The sequence below is a fragment of the Rhinopithecus bieti genome, unplaced genomic scaffold, assembly GCF_001698545.2.
Source record: "Rhinopithecus bieti isolate Rb0 unplaced genomic scaffold, ASM169854v2 scaffold_5191, whole genome shotgun sequence".
NCBI lineage: Eukaryota > Metazoa > Chordata > Mammalia > Primates > Cercopithecidae > Rhinopithecus > Rhinopithecus bieti.
This window is the reverse complement of record NW_016804727.1, coordinates 1,371,661-1,395,126: the sequence shown is the minus strand read 5'-3', so window position 1 is coordinate 1,395,126 and position 23,466 is coordinate 1,371,661. Positions and strand designations below refer to the sequence as shown.

The 23,466-nt window shown below is 35.9% G+C and overlaps 1 protein-coding gene across 1 annotated transcript in view; it reads left to right on the top strand.

Moving 5' to 3' along the window:
* The window catches only part of ANKIB1 (ankyrin repeat and IBR domain containing 1), a 172,907-nt gene that overhangs the window by 68,837 nt on the left and 80,604 nt on the right, over window positions 1-23,466 (top strand). The window contains 1 exon segment of the mRNA XM_017870314.1: window positions 11,479-11,776. Within this exon segment, the coding sequence (XP_017725803.1) occupies window positions 11,479-11,776 (298 nt within the window).

The window sequence follows — 23,466 nt, the reverse complement described above, 5'->3', positions numbered from 1 at the left end:
ATCCCCCTCTTTCTCGCTCCTCTCACTTTTTCCTTTCTTACCTATTTTTTTTTTTTTTAATAGAAACAGGGTCTTGCTCTATCACTCAGGCTGGAGTGTAGTGGTGTGATCATAATTTGCTGTAACCTCAAACTTCTAGACTCAAGCTATCCTCCTACCTCAGCTTCCCAAGTAGCTAGGACTACAGGCATGGACCACCATAGCCAGCTAATATTTTGTGTATTTTTTGTAGATCTGGGATCTTGCTGTGTTGCCCAGTCTAGTCTTGTACTCCTAGCCTCAAGCCGTCCTCTCTCACTTGGCCTCCCAAAGGGTCTTTTTTATCTAAATTTTGCTCTTCAAGATCTTGTGTGTGTCACATCTATCTACTTAAGTTGTCATAACCCATAGGAACCTCTGTCTTTTTAAAAAAACTTTTATGGCTCTTCATCATTTGTTTGTTTGCCTCACATATTTGCTGTACATTACCTATTATGTTTTACAATTTTGTATAGCTTCTCTCTGCCTACCTATATTAACAACTTCTTTTAAGGTATCTTCTTTGTACATCTAGCATCTAGCATAGTATTTTACACAGAGTAAATAGAAGTTCTATAAAATCATTACACAAAGAAATATTTTTATTAGGATTTATGAATGAGAAAATTTCATAAATAATTTATATCATCCAGGCCTATGACTTTATTAGGTTTATCTTGATTTTATAGGTATTTCTTTTATCTCATTTTTTTGCTTTTATCTTTCATTTTATTTCTCTAAAATAGATACTTAGAAGCCACCTCCAGCTTAGCTTGTTTAACATTTTATATTTTCCCTTCCAAAACTGGGCCTTCCCCCTGTTAATGACACCAGCATATTATGCTGATGTAATAATGGCAAATGTTTATTGAGGGCTTACTGTTTAATAGAGCTATTAACAGTGCTGTACATGCATTATCTGAATCCTCATTACAATTTTATGAGGTAGTTTATTGTCTGTACTTTGTAGGTGAGAAAACTGAAGCACAGTAAGGTCTCACAACTTGTAACTGGCAAAGCTTGTTGCCCAGGTAGATGACTGTAAGCTTTGGGCTCTTAACCACTGTACTGACAGCCTCTTATTTCTATAGTCATATCAGCTATGTGTCAGGGCTGCACATCACTTATTAGCAAAGCAAATTACTTAGTCACTCTGGACTGCAGTTTTCTTACCCGTATAATGGATACTTACCTCACAGAACTTCCAGGACAATTAAACAGTTAGTGTGTTATATGTCTATTATGCTGCCTAACATGCAATATACACTTGCTAATGTTTATTACTTCTCACCGTTATAATCCTTACTATCTTTAAATCATCCTTGATTTCCTCTTCTCCTTTACTACCATGCTACTAAGTTCACTAAGTCTCACTCTTAGATATACTTCTTTCCATTTCTTTTACCCTAAACTTAGTTCACTCTTAATCATCCCTTGCTCCTAGTACTTAAAAGTATCTGGCCTCTAAATGGTATTTTTTACAGTTCTTTTCCTCTTATAGTCTAATGTCCAGATTAATTTTACTAAAGCATATGCTTTCAGTGTTCTTTCTGTCTTGAGAAAGTTATAATACCTTGTTTTCTACATTATATTCTATTTGGCTTTCAAAACTCTCTTTACTTCTGCCTTCATTCTACTCAGTAAGCCTGTTCTCTTGTTACTTTCTAACATGATCTTGCCATTCAAACTGGTTGATTGACTTCCCCCTTACTTTTCCTCCTTTTAAGAATGCTACCCACTTAGCTTCATTCCAGTTGTTTCTGGATTCTCAAATGGCTTCTCTCTTCTCTAATTACCTGTCCTTTAAGTCCTAACTCAGTTTCTGCCTTATTTGTGAATTCATCCCCAACTACTCTGACCTGCAGTATTCTTTCTGTTCTCTGAAATTCCTACAATTTACATTTAAAATCATATTATTATTATTATTACTAAACTCATCTCTGCTAGAATGTAAATATTATAAGTACAGTGCTAGACACCCAGTTTGTTCTCAATAGATTGTGGATTACTAATCTATTAAGGCTTTTTAACATGACCTTTTTGTTTTGTTTTATTTAAGTTGAACATTTTAAGTGAAATTATAAAACTGTTGATATATTACAAAACTTCTAATATTGGATACTTCAGTAATATTTAATATCAATTATATATAATTGATTAAAACTTATTTATAATACCAATATAAAAGTATTTAAATATTGTTATTACTAAAGTAATGTGTATATTTTAACATAACCCAAATGGTAAAATACTTTTTAACCCTTTATAGTGGAGTTTACAAATATACTTTATGTAAGTGGAAAACATTATATAAGAAAGTCATTTAGTCCAGTGATTCTTAAAATATGTTCTGAGGACTCCTGGATCCTGTGATTCTTTCAAAGAGTGCATGAAGTCAAAACTATTTTTATAATTATACCAAGATGTTATTTGCCTTTTTTACTGTGTTGGCATTTGCAGTGGTAGTGCAAAGAATAGAGGATAAAAATGCTGGCACCTTTAAGATGAATGAAGGTAGTTGCACCAAACTGTATTAGTAATCATTGTATTCATCACTGTTAGTTTAAAAAAAAAAAAAAGAGGCAGTTTCCTCTAAAATATCTTCAATTAAAACAGTCAAATTAATTTTAATTAATCTCCATCCTTAAGTAACACATCTTTTTAATATTCTGTGACAACTTCAAAGTATGATAAAGCATTTCTGCTACGTATCAAAATACGACAATGACTCTGAGGAAGCGCACCTGTGCTGTTGTTTGAATTGTGAGTTGAACTGCGTACTTTTTTAATGGAACACCATTTTATAACTAGCAACAAGAAGAAAACAATGGTTGTTCAGACTTGGGTACTTAGCTAACATTTTCTTGAAAATGAATTGAGTCTGTCAATTCAGGGACAACTACTGCCAGTTATTTGTTGCTAATGATAAAATTTGAGCTTTCAAGTGATTATTAAAATCCAGGAAAACTTGTATTCACTACCTTCAGCTCAACAACTTCTCAACACAGACTTTTCAGATAAAATTGACGATTATAGCTTTTTATATTATTTAATGAAATGTGACATCTGGAAGATCTGCATAACCCAGTGAATCAATATTTTTGAGAAGATCAGTGTATGATTTTTTAAAATTATGTATGGTTGAAAAATACATTCAAAATGTAAGATAGACCAATGGACTTTAATGTAACAGTACAAAAAGGACATTGATACCATTTCAGATACTACATTGCAACTAATCTTTGAGAAATTACTGATGTTGAATTTTTGATATAGTATCAAATATGTATATTCACTATTATCTGAGACAGATATTTAAAAACATTTCTCCCTTTCCTAACTATATAAAGGCTGGATTTTCTTTATATAGTTAAACCAAAACAATTCATTACAACAGATGGAATCCTGTGAAAATCCAGCTGTCTTCCATTAGACTAGACATTAAAAGAGATTTGTAAATATGTAAAACAATGCCACTCTTTTCACTTAATTTTTTAAAATATAGTTATTTTATTTTAAAATGTTGTGTTAATGTATAATGGGTTTATTTTAAAATTAATGTATAAACCATACAAACAAAACTCTTAGGAACTTACAGTAATTTTTTTTTTTTTTTTTCCTGAGACAGGGTCTTGCTCTGTTGCCCAGGCTGGAGTGCAGTGGCACAGTCACAGCTCACTGCAGCCCCGAACCTCAGGCTCAAGCAATTTTCCTGCCTCAGCCTCCCAAGTAGCTGGGACTACAGGCGTGTGCCACTAATTTTTTTTTTTATTTTGTAGAGATGGAATTTCGCCATGTTGGCAGGCAGATCTTGAACTCTGAGCTCAAGTAGTCCGCCCTTCCTTGTCCTCCCAAAGTGCTGGGACTACAGGCATGAGCCACCACACCTGGCCAGTAATTTTTAAAATTGTATAAGAGTCTTGTAACCTAAAATGTTTTAAGAACTGCTGATCTGGTTCCTCCAAGCAGAAATGTATCTGTCTATCCCTGTCATAAGGTTATCATTTTATTGAATGAGTATTTAAAGACCTACAGGAAATACGATTGTATATTCTCTTTTATTTACCAGTTTGGGTTACTTTTATGATACTTAACTTTATACTTATGTTTTTACATCTTCTACCGAAAGTTTTCGGATATTTTCTTTTTTGTTTTCTGTTTTGAAGAACAATGGTTCATAATTTTTTAATTAAAGCTTTTAACATATTAAGCTAGAAACAGAAATTACCTTATTGTTCTCATTTCCTGAGAATAAACAACCCTAATTCTTTAATCATATATTCTTTTGTCTTTGGAAATTTATTTAGATAGTACAGAGAGAATCACAAATCAATTTTTTTCCAGGTTTATTTAGGTATAATTGATATATTTAAGGTATACAATGTGATGTTTTGAATATATATGTATACATTGTGAACTGATTACCACAGTCAAGCTACTTAACATATTTATCTCCTCAACTAGCTTTTCTGTGTGGTGAAAATACTTAAATTATACTTTTGTAGCAAATTTCAAGTATATAATATATAATTATTAACTATAGTTACCATGCTGTTTATTAGGTCTCCAGAACTTAATTCATCTTCTAACCGAAAATGTGTACCCTTTGACAAACATCTCCCCATTTTCTTTACCCCGACCCTGGTTAACCACCGTTCTAGCATCTGTTCCTGAGTTCAGTTTTTTAAAATTCTGCATAGAAGTGAGATCTTGCACTCATTTGTGTTTCTGTGTATAGTGCATTTCACTTAGCAAAATGTCCTCCAGGTTCATCTGTGTCAAAAATGGCAGGATTTCCTTCTTTTTTTTTTTTTTTTTTTTGAGACGGAGTCTTGCTCTGTCGCCCGGTCTGGAGTGCAGTGGCGGGATCTCAGCTCACTGCAAGCTCCGCCTCCCGGGTTTACGCCATTCTCCTGCCTCAGCCTCCCCAGTAGCTGGGACTACAGGCGCCCGCCACCTCGCCCGGCTAGTTTTTTTTTTTTTTGCATTTAGTAGAGACGGGGTTTCACCGTGTTAGCCAGGATGGTCTCGATCTCCTGACCTCGTGATCCGCCCGTCTCGGCCTCCCAAAGTGCTGGGATTACAGGCTTGAGCCACTGCGCCCGGCCATGATTTCCTTCTTTTTTAAGACTGAATAATATATCGTTGTATATATGCCACATACTCTATCCATTCACCCATTGATGAATATTTAGGTGTTTCTGTATTTTATCTATTATAAATAATGCTGTAGTGAACATGGGAGTACTGATATCTCTTCCGAGTTTGTGATTTTATTTCCTTGGATATATACCCAGAAGTAAGATTCCTAGATCATATGGTAGTTCTGTTTTTAATATTTTGCTCAACTTCCATACTGTTTTCCATATGGTTGTACCAATTTACATTTTCATGAGCAGTGTACCAGGTTTCCCTTCTTTGCACATTTTGCCATCACTTACCTTTTGGCTTTTTGATAATTGCCATGCGAACAGGTATAAGGTGATATTTCATTGTGATTTTGATTTGCATTTCCGTGATTATTAGTGATGGTGAACATTTTTTATATGACTGTTGGTCATTTGTATATCTTGTTTGGAAAATTCTTTAGGTCCTTTGCCCATTTTTTAATTGAGTTATTTGTTTTGTGTTACTGCATTTTATGAGTTCTTTATAGTTTTTATTCATTTTTCAGGTGTATGGTTTGCAAATATATTCTCCAGTTCTACAGGTTGCCTTTTCATTTTGTCAGATTATTATTTTAAATAATTAATAGATTTTGTTATAAGAAATTAACTCTTTTATACTTTTACATCATGTCAAATAAGGATAAATAGCATTTACCTATCAGCATTAAGTAAAATAACTTTTATTTAATTACTTTTGTTTTAGGTAGGTTAAAATGTTGTGCTATATTTAATCCTACTTTACTATCTCCCAAGTTGATGACTATTACTTTCTCATGCTGCCTCATATAATCTGGGATGCCTTTCTGAGACTTCAGTGTAGACTCTAGCTGAGCTTGGCTAGATTCCTTTTTTGTTTTGTTTTGAGACGGAGTCTCACTCTGTCACCCAGGCTGGAGTACAGTGGCATGATCTTGGCTCACTGCAACTTCTGCCTCCTGAGTTCAAGCAGTTCTCCTGCCGCAGCCTCCGGAGTAGCTGGGATTACAGGCACCTGCCACCACGCCTGGCTAATTTTTGTATTTTTAGTAGAGATGGAGTTTCACTATGTTGGCCAGGCTGGTCTGGAACTCCTGACCTCAAGTGATCCACTCACCTCAGCCTCCCAAAGTGTTGGGATTACAGGCATGAGCCACTGCATCCAGCCTAGATTCCTAATATATGACATATATATGTAAGCAAAGGTAGATATTCCTAGTCACGGACCTTTTAGCTATAAAGCAGAGCACCCGTTTGGAATAAGACCTTGATTTTATTCCTGTTTCCTTTAGCTATATGGTATCTGCAATAGCAGGCATCACTTTCTTCCTTTCTTAGGTAGAATAATATGGTAATAGATGCCCCTTTGCATCTCTCTCTCTGAACCCACATGCTGTGTGTTTATATTATATCACAACACAATCACACTGCCTCTTTTGTGGGAAAGTAAATCCATACTCGTAGCTACTGCTTAACATATAAAAAAGCCCTGGACTTGGAGTTATTGTGTTCTAATTTGGATATACAATTCATTAGTTGTATCTTCTACAAAACAGCCTCTTTTGCTTATTTGGAAATAAAAGGGGCTTGTCTTTGGGTATAAATAAAATATTTATTAGAGCCTGTCTTTATTAGAGCACATGTTAATATCAAAGTCTGTAGCTTTGAGGATTAGTTAACGTAGAGTTTCCAGTTATTGATTTCTACTTTTTGACTGTTTTATATTTTAGGAGCTAAGTTCTTTTCAATAAGTTGAAATACAGGTCTCCTCTCCCCAACCCCCCTTATCTTGCATGCAAACCCCATAAGAGCAGAGACTTTATCTGTTTTCTTTACAATATCCCTAACTTCTAGAATAGTACCTGGCAAATAATGAGTGCTCAGTCAATGTTGCATGAAAGAGGATATTTCAAAGGAACTAAAGGTTTAAGTATATCTGACTGGTGGAATAAAAAGAGTTATTGCAAGAAATTGAGGTTCTGGGAGAATAGACAGTTACTTCAGAGAGAGTTCAGTTGAGTATGAGTGCAAGAGAAAGAGGCCTATAAGATGTGAGAATATGGTATGGGGTCAGATGAGAAGTCATATAGGATGATAGAGCATTAAGAATGATCACAGAAGTAACACAAATCAAGCATTTCTTATTCAAAATGAGTGGGACTAGATTGTTTCAGATTTCAGATTTCTTTGGATTTTGAATATTTGCATTACACTTACCTAGTTGAGCATCCCACATGCAAAAATTTGAAATCTAAACGCTCGAATGAGCATTTTCTTTGAGAGTCACATTGGCACTCAAAACATTTCAGATTTTGAAGCGTTTCAGATTTCTGGATTAGGGATACTCAATCTATAGTAGAAACCCTTTGAGGGAAACCTGTGATTCTGCCACTACTGCCTGTCATTTAGGTTCTGGTCGTACTTCCCAATTTACAAAGTGTATTCACATAAACCATTGAAAGAGAAATGGCTTTCAGAGTGGATGGACTCTCTGAAAGAAGAGAATGTGTATGGAGAAGAACATGGGGGTCAAGAACTGAAACTTACTTTCAGTAACGGGGTAGAAATTAGAGCCATCATCATGGGTAAAAGAGAAGTTGTACTGAAAAAAATTAAGAGGATTATTGAAAAAGTGTGATTATGGAAGCCAAGGTAATAGAAAGGTCAGGAGGTAAATGAAGCCGTTGACAATTTAAAGTGTAGAACAAAAATTAAGGACAATGATGAATAATTTAGCTCTTAGGAAATTGCTGGTTACATGAGAGAGTGAAACTTCCATGTAGTGATAAGAATAGGGTCATATTGAAGTGGAGAATGAATGTAGAAGAAATAGAGGTAACAGCTATAAACTGGCTGCTTGAGAATTAACAGTGAAAGAATCTAGAAAAAACACGTGGCTCCTGTATGGGTTATTAGGGTCACATGAAAGGGATGGATTTTTTTCCCCAGGTTAATGTTTTCCCTACCCCACCTTCCTGTTAATTATCTCCTATCCCTGTTCCAGAATTAACTTCATATGCTAGTAGTTAAAAAAAAAAAATCCTTAACTACTAACATAGTTACAGAAAGGGGTCTAAAACATATGTATCAATTTTGTACTCATTATTCCATTTATACATTTATGTAAATTTAAGAAGAGTCTCCTTTGAATTTAAACAGATGAGAGGAATCAATAAAATTAGAGTATTCAATTTTATAAATAGTTTTAACATGAAATATTTATGCAGATATGCTACTGTGTCTAATAATTTGAGACTCTTTCTTGAGTAAATATGTATAAAGAAGTTATTTTAATACTTTTACTTCAGAATAATACACTCTGTGTGTTTGGTTTGATTAATGAGCCTGGCAGATTGGCAAGAGAGTGTCTCATTCTCTTCTCTACATAGGGAGGATCTAGAGACATTTAATACTAGAGAGAGTGAGATTGGTCCTTCCATATCAACTGACATCCTCTCAATTTACGTTAAATTTCTTTGTGATAAAAACCTGAACTCCCCTGAGCTAAATAAGAGAAAAACTGATATATTGGAAATGGGGTAAGAAAGGCTAGATAAATGTGATTATGTACAGGGTATTTACAGAATCGGAATTAACTTTAATAATTTCTTTCTTAATTAAATTTTAAGAAAACGAAATCTTTTTTTGTCAATCATGCCTCGTAGAAGAGGTATTAATCTTGAATACGTTTTAGAGTATGGTTTTAATTTTGGCTATCCACTGTAATTCATTCATAAATACAAGGAAATATGATTGGGAATTTTATTATCAGCAGTTGACATAGGGAAAATATATATTTTAACTATTAAGCAAGATTATGGCTGTATAAAAAAATTACCCATATTCTTGCCTCCCCTAAGCAAATGTTACAATTATTCCATCTTCCCTTCTAGTTTTTATCCATATATATTCAGAAGATAGAGAAGGGAAAGGGAATTCTATTCTTATATTTCCACTTAGCTATAACACTCGTGGATATACTTTAAATGACCATAATTTTCTATTGTATATCAGATTTATGTTTCCCATTTCTATTATTAAACACTTAATGATTTCCAAATTTTTCTGTTCAAAGTAACACTGTATTGATTTTCTTTGTTTCTATAAATTTTTATTTATTTCCCTTAAGATAAACTCTCAGGAATAGTTTTACTCAGTCAAAGGATGTGAAATCATATATTAGTTGTTATGAGCTATTATGTAACTTGCCCAAGGTGACACAGCTAGAAAATGACAACTAGGATTAGAACCTAGCAGTCTGGGACCACGTTCTTAACCAGTGTACTGCACTGCTGGCTCAAGAGATCCCCAATCCCATGTCACTGATCTGGATCATGAAAGTTTAATATGCATCCAAATCATTTTTCAAAATTATGGCATGAATTTGCTGTGTATGAGACACTCTGTTGGGGATTCAAGAAAGAACAGAATATAAGCCCTGCCTTAAAAGCCTATAAACTATTTGGGAGAAGGGAACAGAAAGGTAAGAAAGTATGATAAAATGTAATGAGTTATATAATTAGGATGCTGTATGAAGACAAAGAAAAGAGTGGCAGACTGAACGAGGGGAGCCTAGTGTAAAGAGGCTTCTAAGTAGTGTTGAGTTTGCTTAAGTGGCCTGAATCAGTTCCTGGGAAACCAAATTGAGCAAGTATTGGAGTGTACTGCTGGCATCAGAAGACCATAAAGGCTACGTGGAGCTGTAGAGAAAATAAGCATGTAGAGAAAACCTGAGCAAAGTTTACTAAAACTTGGAACCTGGACTAAAAAATTAGCTCTGGAAATTAAATTATGGCTGAATAGACGTTGAGGACTCCAGAGAGATTTACTGCCTATGAGATATGTATCTACATTTGAAGGGAGTGAGGAGTGGATGATCCTCTAGACCATGGGAGTATTCCCTAAGTTGTAAAACTCAGAGACACTAGTCTTATCTTTTCCCTAGGAAAATTTGCTTTTGCTCAGGGATAGATTCTTCCTCCCACACACCACCCTGCCCCAGCCCACCCCACCCTCTGGTCTCCAGAGAGGAAGAGATCTGTTAATATAAGGCTTACTGTATAACATCCCAGATTGATATTTTCAGGGTTCCTTGCTGAGTTAATTTCCTATTGCTGGTGTCTCAAAGTGCCACAAATTAGTGGCTTAAAACAATACAATTCTTACAGTTCTGGGGTTCAGAAGACTATAATCGTTCTACTGAACTACTCTAGGTGTTGGCAGGGCTGCATTATTTTTGGAGGCTCCAGGGTTGAATCCCTTCCCTTGCCTTTTCTAGCTCAACTATTAATCCTGTGACTCATTTTAGGAGCTAGGCACAACTCTTAGATCTGGGTTTGGCAGTAGTAAAGGCAACTCACCTAGACCTGTTTTTGAGATAAACTCTTACCGCGGAATTAGATCTTAGTCTTCTAGATCTAACCACAACTCTCCTCAGAAGGTATTACACTGTGTCCTGTGGTCTGAATGGAGCATTGGAAGGTAATTAGATCATGAGGTTGGAGCCCTCAGGAATGGGAGTAGTGCACAGTGACATGGTGGGAGTAGTTGCCCCTCCCACCATGTGAGAGAACACAATGAGAAGGCCTCTGAGGAACAAGCCTTTACCAGACACTGAATTGCCTGGCACCTTAATATTGGACTTACCAGTGTGCAGAACTGTGAGAAATAAGTGTTTCTTGTTTATAAGCCATTCAGTTTATGGTATTTTTGTAATAACTCAAGCAGATTAAGACCCTGTAAATATAATCCTTATTATTTTGAAGGTTAGCTGATGACCTTGGTGGAGAAAATTTTCTCTAGATTTAGTCTCAGGATTACATATTACTTTCTGTCCTTAAATTAGTTGCCACTGATACAGTAGTTGTCACTATTAAATAACTGTGTATGCAACAAATAGATCAGAGCAATAAAGGAAGATTTAAAAATTAGTGTGGAATGCTTAATACACCCTTAGGCATCTATATAATTGACATTAATCTGTAAATTATCACTGTGTTTTCTTTTCTTGTCCATTCCTCACCCCTTACATTTCTCATCTTCCTTTTTTCTTCCTTTTCCCTTCCTTTCCCTCCCCTTTAATTAGCAAGTAGTATAAAGATATTTACGTTTATTTTTCTTAGTATTGGTATTCTGGAATAGAGTTTTTTAAAACTGAGAATTAATCATTCAAGCTATTATAAACCAGGCCTTCGGTATAAATTGTATTATCAGCTTAGAAGTAGAGTTTATCTTTTAAATGTGTTATCTTCAATGTATTTCAAGGTAGAAAATAAGTGATTTTCATCCTTTATTTTTCCCTTCCTTTCCATTTTAGGACTTTTCTTGGTAGAGATGGAAATCCAAATAAACGGAATGTGCACAACGAAACATCTATGCATTTGTTGTGTATGGGACCTCAAATTATGATATCTGAAGGAGCCCTTCATCCTCGCTTGGCACGCCCCACAGAAGATGATTTCAGAAGAGCAGATTGTCTGCAGATGATCTTAAAATGGAAAGGAGCAAAACTTGACCAGGGTGAATATGAGAGAGCAGCTATTGATGCTGTTGATAACAAAAAAAACACACCCTTGCACTATGCTGCTGCCTCAGGGATGAAAGCCTGTGTCGAGGTAAACCTTTTCTTTTCTTTTCTTTTTTTTAATATTCTGCGTTGTAAAATTTGTATCCAGGTAATATGTAATTGTCAGTATTTTTTTTTTTGATTGTCTTAATAATTTGGTCATTTTTTTCCTCTTTTGTCTTCTAAAAGACTCTTAAATAAAGGGCCTCTTTTTTTTTTTTTTTTTTTTTTTTTGAGTTGGAGTCTTGCTCTGTTGTCAGGCTGCAGTGCAGTGGAGTGACCTTGGCTCACTGCAACCTCTGCCTCCCGGTTCAAGAGTTTCTCCTGCCTCAGCCTCCCTAGTAGCTGGGACTACAGGCACGTACCACCACGCTCAGCTAATTTTTGTATTTTTAGTAGAGACGGGGTTTCATCATGTTGGGCAGGATGGTCTCAATCTCTTGACCTTGGTGATCCGCCCACCTCAGCCTCCCAAAGTGCTGGGATTACAGGCGGGAGTCACTGCGCCTGGCCAAGGGCCTCTTTTAAATAAAGCTATTTTGTTGTTTTAGTGAGGGAGAAAGCCCCACAGGTGAACAATCACCTTTGTAATGAAGTGGAGTCAAGAGGAATTAAAAATTTGTTAATATCTCTTAAGATATTGGTCATCAATTAAGCACTATCATATTGAGAGTCATAGTTATAGTAGAGATATATTCTGCTTTTTTGCTGATTTTTTTTGTCACCAATTTATAAAATTTATACATGTTGAGTATAGCAAATTTTTGGCAAGTGAGACCTATAGTTTATGTAGAATTGAAGAGCTCACTAAGCAATGGATAAATATTAATGAATACATTTATTGGAGTCTTTTTAAAATCACTTGGAATTTTAAAACATGTATTTTTCTGTTTAATTTGCGTTAAAGTGCTCCTGAATACATACTATATTTTGTTGTAATTTTTCCATATATATTTCATGTATAAATATATAACATTATATATACAAAATATTTAACAACAAATTAGATAAAATCACACATATGAGATCTTAACTAAGTTAAGAAATCATTATATAGTATCGTCACTGCTATACATAAAGCAGAATAGGTTTTTCTCAGCTACCAACGTTCATATCCATCCTTACATATCTCATAGAAGTTCTTTTGCATAGATGTGTTTAAGTATGTGTGAGAAGCATATTAGACTGGATTACAGAGTATCTTTATTACTAAAAGTACATACCTTTATTGGAAAAGCAATGATCATAATCAGATTAAAATATACCTGAAAATTTCTTGTTTCCTTAATGTTGTTCATGTATACGTTAGACTTCTAAGTAGATCAGTATGCCAAAAATATGAATGTTCATTTTCTTATATTAAAAGATTTCCATCACTTATATTATTTCTTCAGGATATCTGAAGTGTCAGTTCTTGCATTTCTAATATGCTTGTGATCTTATCTTTGGTTTATTGCTAATGTTTGTGATACTTGTTAATCTTTTAGAGTCTTAGTCATTTCATTGAGTTTGTGTAACCTTTACCCATTAGTTAGTGATGGTCATTAACTTGAAACTATTTTTCAAGCAATGCTTTTTGTTTGTTTGTTTTAAGAGATAGGGTCTCTCTATGTTGTCCAGGCTGGTCTCAAACTCCTGGGGTTCAACGATCTCCCTGCCTCATCTTCTGGAGTAGCTAGGACTACAGGTACCCACATGCCACCAAACCTAGCCACGATGTTTTCTAACATTGATTCACTGTGGTGGAGGAATCTCTTAGGATTTGGAGGGTAGGGGACTAATAGCAGAATTCCTGAGGCTTTTTACACAAGCTTCTCTGTACATTGTCCTATGTTTACCTATTGTGGAAGAATTCCTGCTATAATGACTCACCATTATTGATGGGACTGCATCATATTTCTCAAATGGACAGGAGTAGAAAGTAGATTTTTCTGGATAGTAGCAATAATGCTCTTAAATATTTTAAATAGGCCGGGTGTGGTGGCTCACGCCTGTAATCCCAACACTTTGGGAGGCCAAGTCTGGCAGATCACAAGGTCAGGAGTTCAAGACCAGCCTGGCCAATACAGTGAAACCCCGTCTCTACTTAAATATATAAAAATTAGCTAGGTGTGGTGGCAGGCGCCTGTAGTCCCAGCTGCTTGGGAGGCTGAGGCAGGAGAATTGCCTGAACATAGGAGGCAGAGGTTGCAGTGAGTCAAGATGGCACCACTGCACTCCAGCCTGGGCAACAGAGCGAGACTCCATCTTAAAAAAAGTATATGTATATATATATTTAATATATATTATATTAAATGCTTTAATATATCGCTTCCAACTTTGTAAGCATTGCTTTAGTAGTTGTTGATTTTTAAGTATGTTGACAATGACATACTTACTAAATTGTTCAAAAAATTGAGAGTGGTGTTTTTACCAGCGTTATTTTTTGCTCAGTGAAAGAAATTAGTGCCAGGTTTATACTGTACTATCTGGCAGGCCTAACAATTTGCTTATGTATGCGTGAGCATGTGAGTGTGTGTGTGTGCTTTAACTTTTTGACCTATCAGCATATCACATCACATATACCACAACATTTGATGACTGTTTTCATTTTCTGTATTTAGAAGAGCTCCTTGACTTAGTATTAAATATAAAACATTCTAAAAGTAGCCCTATAAATACCTTATATTTATTCTAGTTTTTATAACATTTCAGCATATTTTATTCAGATAAAGCTTATCTTTAATCTCTTATATATACTTGATTATATATACTCTTGTCCAGCCTTAGGCCCTTAATTATTTTTTATTATGTATACTGCTAATTAAACCAGAAGAGTTTCTCAGGGAAGCATATATTAACTATCTCCAGAAGCCTTATTTTTTTTTTCTTGTACAAGTTCATACAATAAATACAGTTGTCACTTGGTATCCAAGGGAGATTTGTTCCAGGACTCTCTACAGATACGAAAATCCACAGATGCTCAAATCCCTTATAGAAAATGGCACAGTATTTGCATATAACCTACACACATCCTCCTTACACTTTAAATTGTCTCTAGATTATGTATAATACCTAGTACAATATAAGTGTCATTAGGGAATAATGACAAGAAAAAAACATGGATGTTCAGTATAGACACAACCATCCCTATTTGTTTTCCAAATATTTTTTACCTGCTTTTGGTTGAATCCAGGGATGTGGAATCTAAGGATGTGGAAACCACAGATAGAGAGGGCTGACTATACATTAAAATATGTAACCTGTTTAACTGTACAACTTAACTCTTAGTATGAGTCTCTAGTTATTTTCAGGCGGTATCATACTACTATGATGAACAGGAAAGGCTTAGATGTCTCTTACAAAGTTTACTATCGGCCGGGCGCGGTGGCTCAAGCCTGTAGTCCCAGCACTTTGGGAGGCCGAGGCGGGCGGATCACAAGGTCAGGAGATCGAGACCATCCTGGCTAACACGGTGAAACCCCGTCTCTACTAAAAGTACAAAATCTAGCCGGGCGAGGTGGCGGGCGCCTGTAGTCCCAGCTACTCGGGAGGCTGAGGCAGGAGAATGGCGTGAACCCGGGAGGCGGAGATTGCAGTGAGCTGAGATCCGGCCACTGCACTCCAGCTTGGGCGACAGAGCGAGACTCCGTCTCAAAAAAAAAAAGTTTACTATCATGGTTAATTAAAAATTTTTTTTTCTAAACTTCTTTATATCATTACTTTTAGTCATTGGCTATAAGAATAATAGTTATAATAACTAACATTTGTATAATGCTTTCTAATGTTTATAGTGCTCATTGGTACTAAGCATGATATAAAGGTTTGGGTTGAGTGAAAGAATGTCATCAGATATTTATTAATGTTTCATAAGACTAAGAGATTACATGGTGGAGGGAGCATTGATTTGTAGTCTTGGTCCTCAGAGTAACAGTCTGTGGAACCTTGCATGTGTCACTCAGCTACTGTAATAGTTTCCTCTTGGTTGGTTGGAATAGATGATCTCAAATTTATTTAGAAGATTCCTTTTAACACAAATTCTCTATTAGCCTGTTATTGCAGTAAAATATATCCCATTTTTAGTGTCTAGCCTTTAAGATCAAAGAGATTATCTTTTTTCCCATTGTTAGGGCCAACCTGTTTCTTAACTACATCTGTGGAAGTATGTCTTCTCTAGTTGTTGAAAATGTTTTTCTCCCTGGTATATTTATTTAAGGATAGAGATGATGAAGTCATCGTTGGCATTTAATAATTTAAACAGTTTCTTATAGCTCATTAGTTTGTACCATAGAAATAAAATATTTATTTTAAAACTAACCCATCTCTCTGTAATAATTATGTTCTGTAATAAGTGCTCCCACACACACACACACACACACAGAGAACATAAAATTAAAACCCCTTAATTATAGAGTTCTTCAGGGAACCTCCAGGTGTGAAGGTATCACACGGTATGTAGAGAGTTGCATTAGTTATCTGTGTCACTGATGCCTAGACCTGACTTCTCTGAACTTCTTCATGCTATATTGTTGCCTGGTTGACTTCCTCATATGGATATCCAGCAATCTGTCAAATTCAGCATTTTAAAAAGTGTACTATCTTCTTTTCTACCCAGTAGAGACTTCACTAGTGCTTGATTCTTGACTCTAGATTCTATTAATGATGCTGCCATTATCTCCTTATCCAGTATTGATACCTGCACTTACCTTGGATCTCCCTCTTTCTTTTTAATTACATCAAACTCATAATACCCATGGCAGAGTAGACCTCTGTCTCTTTGGACCAGTTCCTCTGTTTACTTCTGTGGCCACTTTCTAACACCAAGTGCTTTGTGTTGAATCCTCACTTTGGCATATTTTTCAGAACTCCCTTACACAGAAAATCCTGGAGTTTCACAAATTAATCATTCTAAATTATTTGTGAGATAAAAATAACGCAGAGGAATAGTCTACAATTGTTTGAAAATTGGAAATGCTTATATGATAAACATTTATTAAGGACAGACTATAAATAAAGCACCTAAAATTCTAATTTTATTTAATATTCTAAAATTATTTACAGGTCGGCAAACTTTTTTCTGTGAAAGCCCGGAAAGTAAATATTTTAGGCAACTCTGACGTTGTACTCTGAAAGCAGCCACAGACAATACAGAAACAAAAGAGAATGGCAGTGTTCTAATAAATCTTTATTTATGGACATCACCATTTGAATTGCTTATAATTTTTGTATGTCATGAAATAATTCTGTTTGTTCTTTTCAACCATTTGAAAATGTAAAAACTGTTTTTAGTTTGTGGGCTATACAGAAACAGGCAGCAGGCTTGATTTGGCCTAAGATGACTCCATACTTGAAGCTTATTTTAAATATGTAAAATGACCTTATCAATATGTAACAGGTCCTATAAGCTTCAGTTATACAAAGGACTTAAAAGTACCATGTAATGGATACTCAGTACACAAAACAAAGCTCCATTAAAACATAAGTCTGGCAAAATTTAATAAATAGTATACTGTTTTTAGTTGCTGAGAGTTTTTGTTTTCTACTTGGGAACAGGAATGGACTTGAGAGGGGTGGTGGGTTAGGTCTATTAGCATGGCTTAGTAAAACATCCAGTGATATTTCTTCCTTTGGTGACTTCCATAGAGCAACCTTAGTCATTAGGCCTCATTATGTTTCCATTAGTGCTTAACCTGTAGTAGTAATTCAGTAAATGGTGAATGCGACAGGGATTGTTTTTGATAGTGCTTTACTCTTTTTGAAAAGAATTTTTTTAAAATGAGTGTTATCTTAGATATTTCCTATTCACCTGTGCCCTACTTGCTTATTCAGAGTTTTAAGTGTAGCTGCTTCATGTCAGATCAAATAGAGGTCACTATAAAACCAAAGGTGGTAAGTCACACATTTTTCTTTACAGCTACAGGGCCTGTTTGACACTTTGGCAGCTATCAGAGCATTTCACATTTCATTGAAAAGTCATAAAAACCATTCACAGGTCAGACTGAAGAATATTACCTAATTATATTGTGTATTTAGCACCTAGAGTTTTAAAACTGTTTAAAGAATACAGGAATTATATTCCCGGTTCAGCAGCTTAGTAACTTTGCCTGTCTGGGCCTCTGTTTTCTAATTTTTAATCAAGATAGTTGTGATCTCATTATTGTCCCTCAAATGTTATGATGCTAAGGCCTATATTAACTAGGCAGTGACTGTTACAGGTATTGAAGGGAAGGAGAGAGAATTTTAGTTTTACATATCCTGGAAGATTTCATGGGTAGCAGTAAGATTGGAGTGGGTAATATTTCAGTTTAAGTATTTGGAGGAGGCTGTTCAAAATGTGGCTCTCAGACCTGCAGCGTCAGTTCTGACAATTTGTTATAATTAACAAATTATTGGTCCAACCAGACCTTCACATTCTGAACTTGTATCTCTGGGAATAGATTGCAGAAATGTTTAGCCAGTTTTCCTGGTGATTATTTGCATGGCAGAGTTTGAGAAGCACTGTTCTAGGTCTCAGACATATGCAGATTGAAATATTTGTGGAGAAGTAATAAAACAGATTACTTTAAAGGAGGGTAGAGGATGTACCAAGTAGAAAGTACTAAATGCCAAGGTTAAGAATTTGGGGTTTCCTTTAGAGAAAATTGAGCCATTGAAAATTTTTTGACCGAGTGTGATGGCTCACGCCTGTAATCCCAGCACTTCGGTTGGCCAAGGCGGGAGCATATCTTGAGCCCAAAAGTTCAAGATCAGCCTGGGCAACAGAGTGAGAGCTCGTTTCTACTAAAAATAAAAAATTAGCCAGTCATGGTAGTGCACGCCTGTAGTCCCAGCTACAGTGGGACTACAGTGGAGGCTACGGTGGGAGGATCACTTGAGCCCAGGAAGTGGAGGCTGCAGTGAGCCGTGATCATGCTACTGTACTCCAGCCTGGATGACAGAACGAGACCCTGTCTCCAAAAAAAAAAAAAGAAAAAAAATTTTTAATCGGAGAGTGATATTATGAAAGCATATATGATATTAGCATGATGGTTGTAATGTACAATAGATTTGAATGGCGTGCTTCCAAAGCGGTGTTTCTTAAAGCCTTGCTACTCAAAAGAATCGTCCTCAGACTGGCATTGGCATCAATCACCTGGGAACTTGTTGGAAATGCAAAATCTCAGCTCCATCCAAGACCAACCAAATTTGAATCTAGTTTGACAAAATCCCAAAGGGATTCTTATTTAAAGCTTGAGAACCCTGGCTTGGGGCATAATTTGTGGGCTGCCTATATTGGAATCACCTGTAAAAAGTATACATACATCTTACAGTCCCCTCTCCAGATCCACCTAATATGACTATCGGGCTACCCAGATAATTCTTACACAGTTTGAAAACATGTGTGCTGGAACAGTAGTTCTAAGCGTGACTACACAGAAATCTCAGACTAATAAAATTTAAATTTGTGAGAGGGGACCCCAGACATTGGTAAGTTGAGAACCAATGTATTAGAAGGAGTGATAGGAGTTAGAAGATTAATGCGCTAATTCTGGTGTGAACTGACAAAGCATCTGGGTTTGTATGGTGGTACTGGAGATGGAAAGAATGAGGCAGATGCCAGGGACATTGTGAAGAACTGTTAGCCTTTGGTGACTCAGTCAGTTGATAATAAGAAACCAAGGGAAAGAAAGGTTAAAAAAAAAAAGGATGGAGGCTCTATAATGTTTAATATTGACAATAGTGAGGTCTCTTTAGATGATATAATTCTCTTTTTTATTTGTGTACATTCTCTATACCTGCTGTCACATCTATAATTAGAGTAAAATTAATTAACTTTATTTTTAAATAAGATGGACATGGTTTTGAGCCTGAACGACTTCAAAGCCTGCTAACAATGAACAAACATTGGAAAGTGAGGTGAAATGTAGGAATTGGTTGAAAGGAAGGGAGAATATATTGAGTTTTCATTTAGAAGGCTGGATATTGACATCCTAGCTTATCCACATGAAATGATAGGCAGGCTGTTGACAATTACGACGAAAGTGTTAGGGAATAAAGAATATAGACACTCATTTAGAATTTAGAATTGAGTTTATCTACATAAAGTTAACAATTAAAAGCAGGATAATATATAGAGGAGAGAAGCAAGGAAAAGACTTTAGGTTATAGATAAAATAACAGAGTTAAAGTCGCAGCATCAATTTGAAGAATGCCTGTGTTCAAAGAGATGAGAACAAGAAGTAGTGCCTATGAGGGAAACACAAAAAAATAGAGAAATAAAAGAACCAAGATGATACAATGTCAAAGATGCAAGAGAAGAATTTCAAGGAGAGGAGCTGGTCAATCATGTGATGTGCTGCAGAAAAGTAAAGGAATTGGGGGACTGAGAAACGCTGATGGATTTGAGAGTTAAGAGGTATTAATGACTTTCTGGAATATTGTTTCAGTAAAATAGTCCAGGCAGAAGTCAGATTCCTGCGCATAATTGAGTCATTTGGTGAGGAAATTGAGAGACAGTTGGTATCAATAACTAATTTGAGAAATGTGAAGGCCAAGAAAGATAGAAAATTTTTAGGAAAGTAACTAGAAGGATAGCAGGATTAAGTTATCATCCTGAGTAAGTCAATCCAGAGTCACCACCCATTTAGAGGGTGATCAAAGGGATGGGGTAGGGTTTGTCTTGAATAGTAGGGGTTATCTCTCTTAAAGCCCCCTACCCCTCTTCCTCTGGAACTGTGAATGGAAAGAAAGGCAGAATAGAAGAACAGAAGTATTGCGATCATGATAATTTGGTTTCTTTTAAGGTAGAACATTTTACGTACACCAAGATAGGCTTAAAACCATATTTAAGTAAAACATTCAGTACTCCTATTAAGTCCTCCTTAGCTAATTTGAGACTGGGAAAGCAGATACTCAGTTGGATGCTTTGGTTGAAGCATTTAAAAGGTACTCTTCAGAACCAGACATAACTTCCTATTTTGTCAAAGTACGACACCCAAGTTTATTCCACAACACTTTGGCAGCTATCTCCCCTTAATGCATCTTTTTACTTACTGGTGTTCCTGACTTTATGCCCTAAAGGTCAGCAAGCTGAAGTACTTTTTAACGCATTCTCCTCAATGTCAGGCATTATTGCTGTCAGCTGTCTTGCATGCCAAGGTAACATACAGGTGGATTTTCATAGCCAAGTGTAATGCTATAAACATGGATTCTCCCATTTCATAATTGATTATGAGTTTCTCTACAGGTGCCAAATCGCAGCAATGAGATACAGGTCTTTATGGTTCCCTCACCCCAACTGCAGTCAAACACATTAGGGAACACCTTGCAAAGATAGTTTACCAGTCATTCTCACTCAAGTTCTAAGAATGGTCAGCAGTTACCTTCAACAATGACTTCTCACACATCCCCTCTTCAAACACATTTTTTAACCCCCCAATGAATGAAGTCCACATTCTGGCATATCCTTTTATTAAGGTTCCCCTTACCAAGATTCTGTTAGGGTACAACTTCTTAAATTTTGTTGTCTTTGCTTTTGTTAAGGAAGACTAGGGCATTAAGTTAAAGATGATTTGTCTTGTTTTCTAAAATTTATTATTTTTTTGTGCAGTGATATCTGTTGCAAAGTAAACCAAATCCTGATTTTGAAAGTTATCCCAGCATGCATTTTAGAAATAATTTTCTATGACTCTAAATAGAGAACTCAAGAATAAAGTCAGCTCTTTAGTTCTGTAGCAGTCAGGAGCAGATAGTATATTTTGTATTTAGGTGTTGGTAACCTGTGAAACAGAGAGGGTAAAAACAGTAATAGATTCTGCTATGGATATAATAAGTCTCTGGATTTACTACAGGTTCCCAGTATTGAATAAATTAGGTAATATAAATTTATCAGTTTCCACGGCAACTTTGGTTGTACTTTAGGCTCATTGCTTCTCAAACATTTATGTGCAAAAAGAATCTCTTGGAGATCAGAATGACATTTTGATTCAGAGGCCTGGGCTTGGAGGGGTTTGGGGGATGAGGCTGAGATTCTTCATTTCTAACAAATTCCCAGGAGATACTACTGGTCCCCAGACCACACTTGCACTTTATAAAAAGGTTCTAGGTGGTAAATAGCAGCTGATAAGACCTTGCCCTTGGAATCTAGAAGGTGGCTGCCAGAATGACAATTTAGAGCCATTCTTAGCAAACATTTTTCTGTAAAGGACCAGATCGTAAACGTTTTAAGCTTTGTGGCCACAGGTCTATATTTCATAGTCTTGGTTGGTTTGCTTATTTTACAACTTAAAACCACCTTAGCTCTAAGGCATACCTCTGACTAGAGCAAGAAGCTAAAGTCAAATCCAGTGGGCTTGTCAAGTTAGCCCATGGCTTCCAGATCTGGCATTGATATAAGACCCTTGTTTTGTGAGGATTCTTAGGACTGTAGGAGAACCGTGAGGATTCCAGTTCCGAAGAACTTTATAGGAAGGTTGTGTCTTTGTTGATGAGGGAAAGAAGATAAAATTATTTGGAAGAAAATAAAAAGAAACTACCATTTTGATTAACTCATGCGAAATGAAAATCTCTAAAAAGTGTTAATATTTAGATCATAAGTAAGAGTCTGGGCAGAACTTCAAGATGGACCCAGAAAGCATTTAACTTCGATTTAGCCTACCTGCTTACGAGTCAGTATAGTTTCCAGTCATGGTTAAAAACTTGATCAAACTCATGTCCAAATTCCAGTTCTACTGCTTACTAGCTGGGTAACTTTAGTTAGTCAAGCTACTTAACTATTCTGAGATACAATAATACCCCTGTTATATGGGGTTGTTAATATTAAATGAGAGTGTGTGCTTTAAAGTGTTTAGAAAACAATAAATAGTGACTGTTACTATATTATTATGAGTATGACCGAATCCTATAAAAGAATCCTATGGTCGGGCACAGTGGCCCACGCCTGAAATCCTATATTTTGAGAGGCCAAGGTGGGTGGATCACCTGAGGTCAAGAGTTCAAGACTAGCCTAAGCAACATGGTGAAACCCCATCTCTACTAAAAATACAAAAATTAGCTGGGCGTGGTGGCGGGCACCTGTAATCCCTGCTACTTGGGAGGCTGAGGCAGGAGAATCAGTTGAACCTAGGTTGCAGTGAACCGGGATCATGCCATTACACTCCAGTCTGGGTGACAGATCGAAACTTTGTCTCAAAAACAAAAACAAAAATAATCCTGTGACTGTCAGGCTGTCCATTAGAGTTGTCCTAGATATGGCTGTCCTGGCATTCATGCCCTTCTTAATGTCTTTGCAGACACAAGATAGGAATCTTGTACCTATAGCCCTTAATAACCACATACTTAATTTCTGCAAAGCTAGCAGAAACCTCATTACTAAACAAGTCAAATCACTATTCCATGTGTTTTTAAAGGTGGGATTTCTTTCGGTCAAAGAGAGATGGATAGACTTAGCTTCCCAATGTGGCTATCAGTAGCTAGTCCCATTACTTATTTTGAAGAATATTGAAAAGAGCTTTACCTCAGTGACTTGCTCGTCCTAATTTCATTTCAGTGTTTCACTGGATAATGAATGAAACTTTTGTCTGCCATGCCAGGACATCCAGACATTAGTAGTTAAATTAACAGTATCAGCAGTGTCCTTGTTTAAGAAAGATTTTAGAAATTATAAATTAACAAATTTAAAGTACTGAATAACTATAAACTTTTCAAATTTTATTTTGGACTAAGCAAAATGCTTAAGAATTTCTGAAGTTTAAAAAATCGGTTTTGGGTTTTAAAATTTTT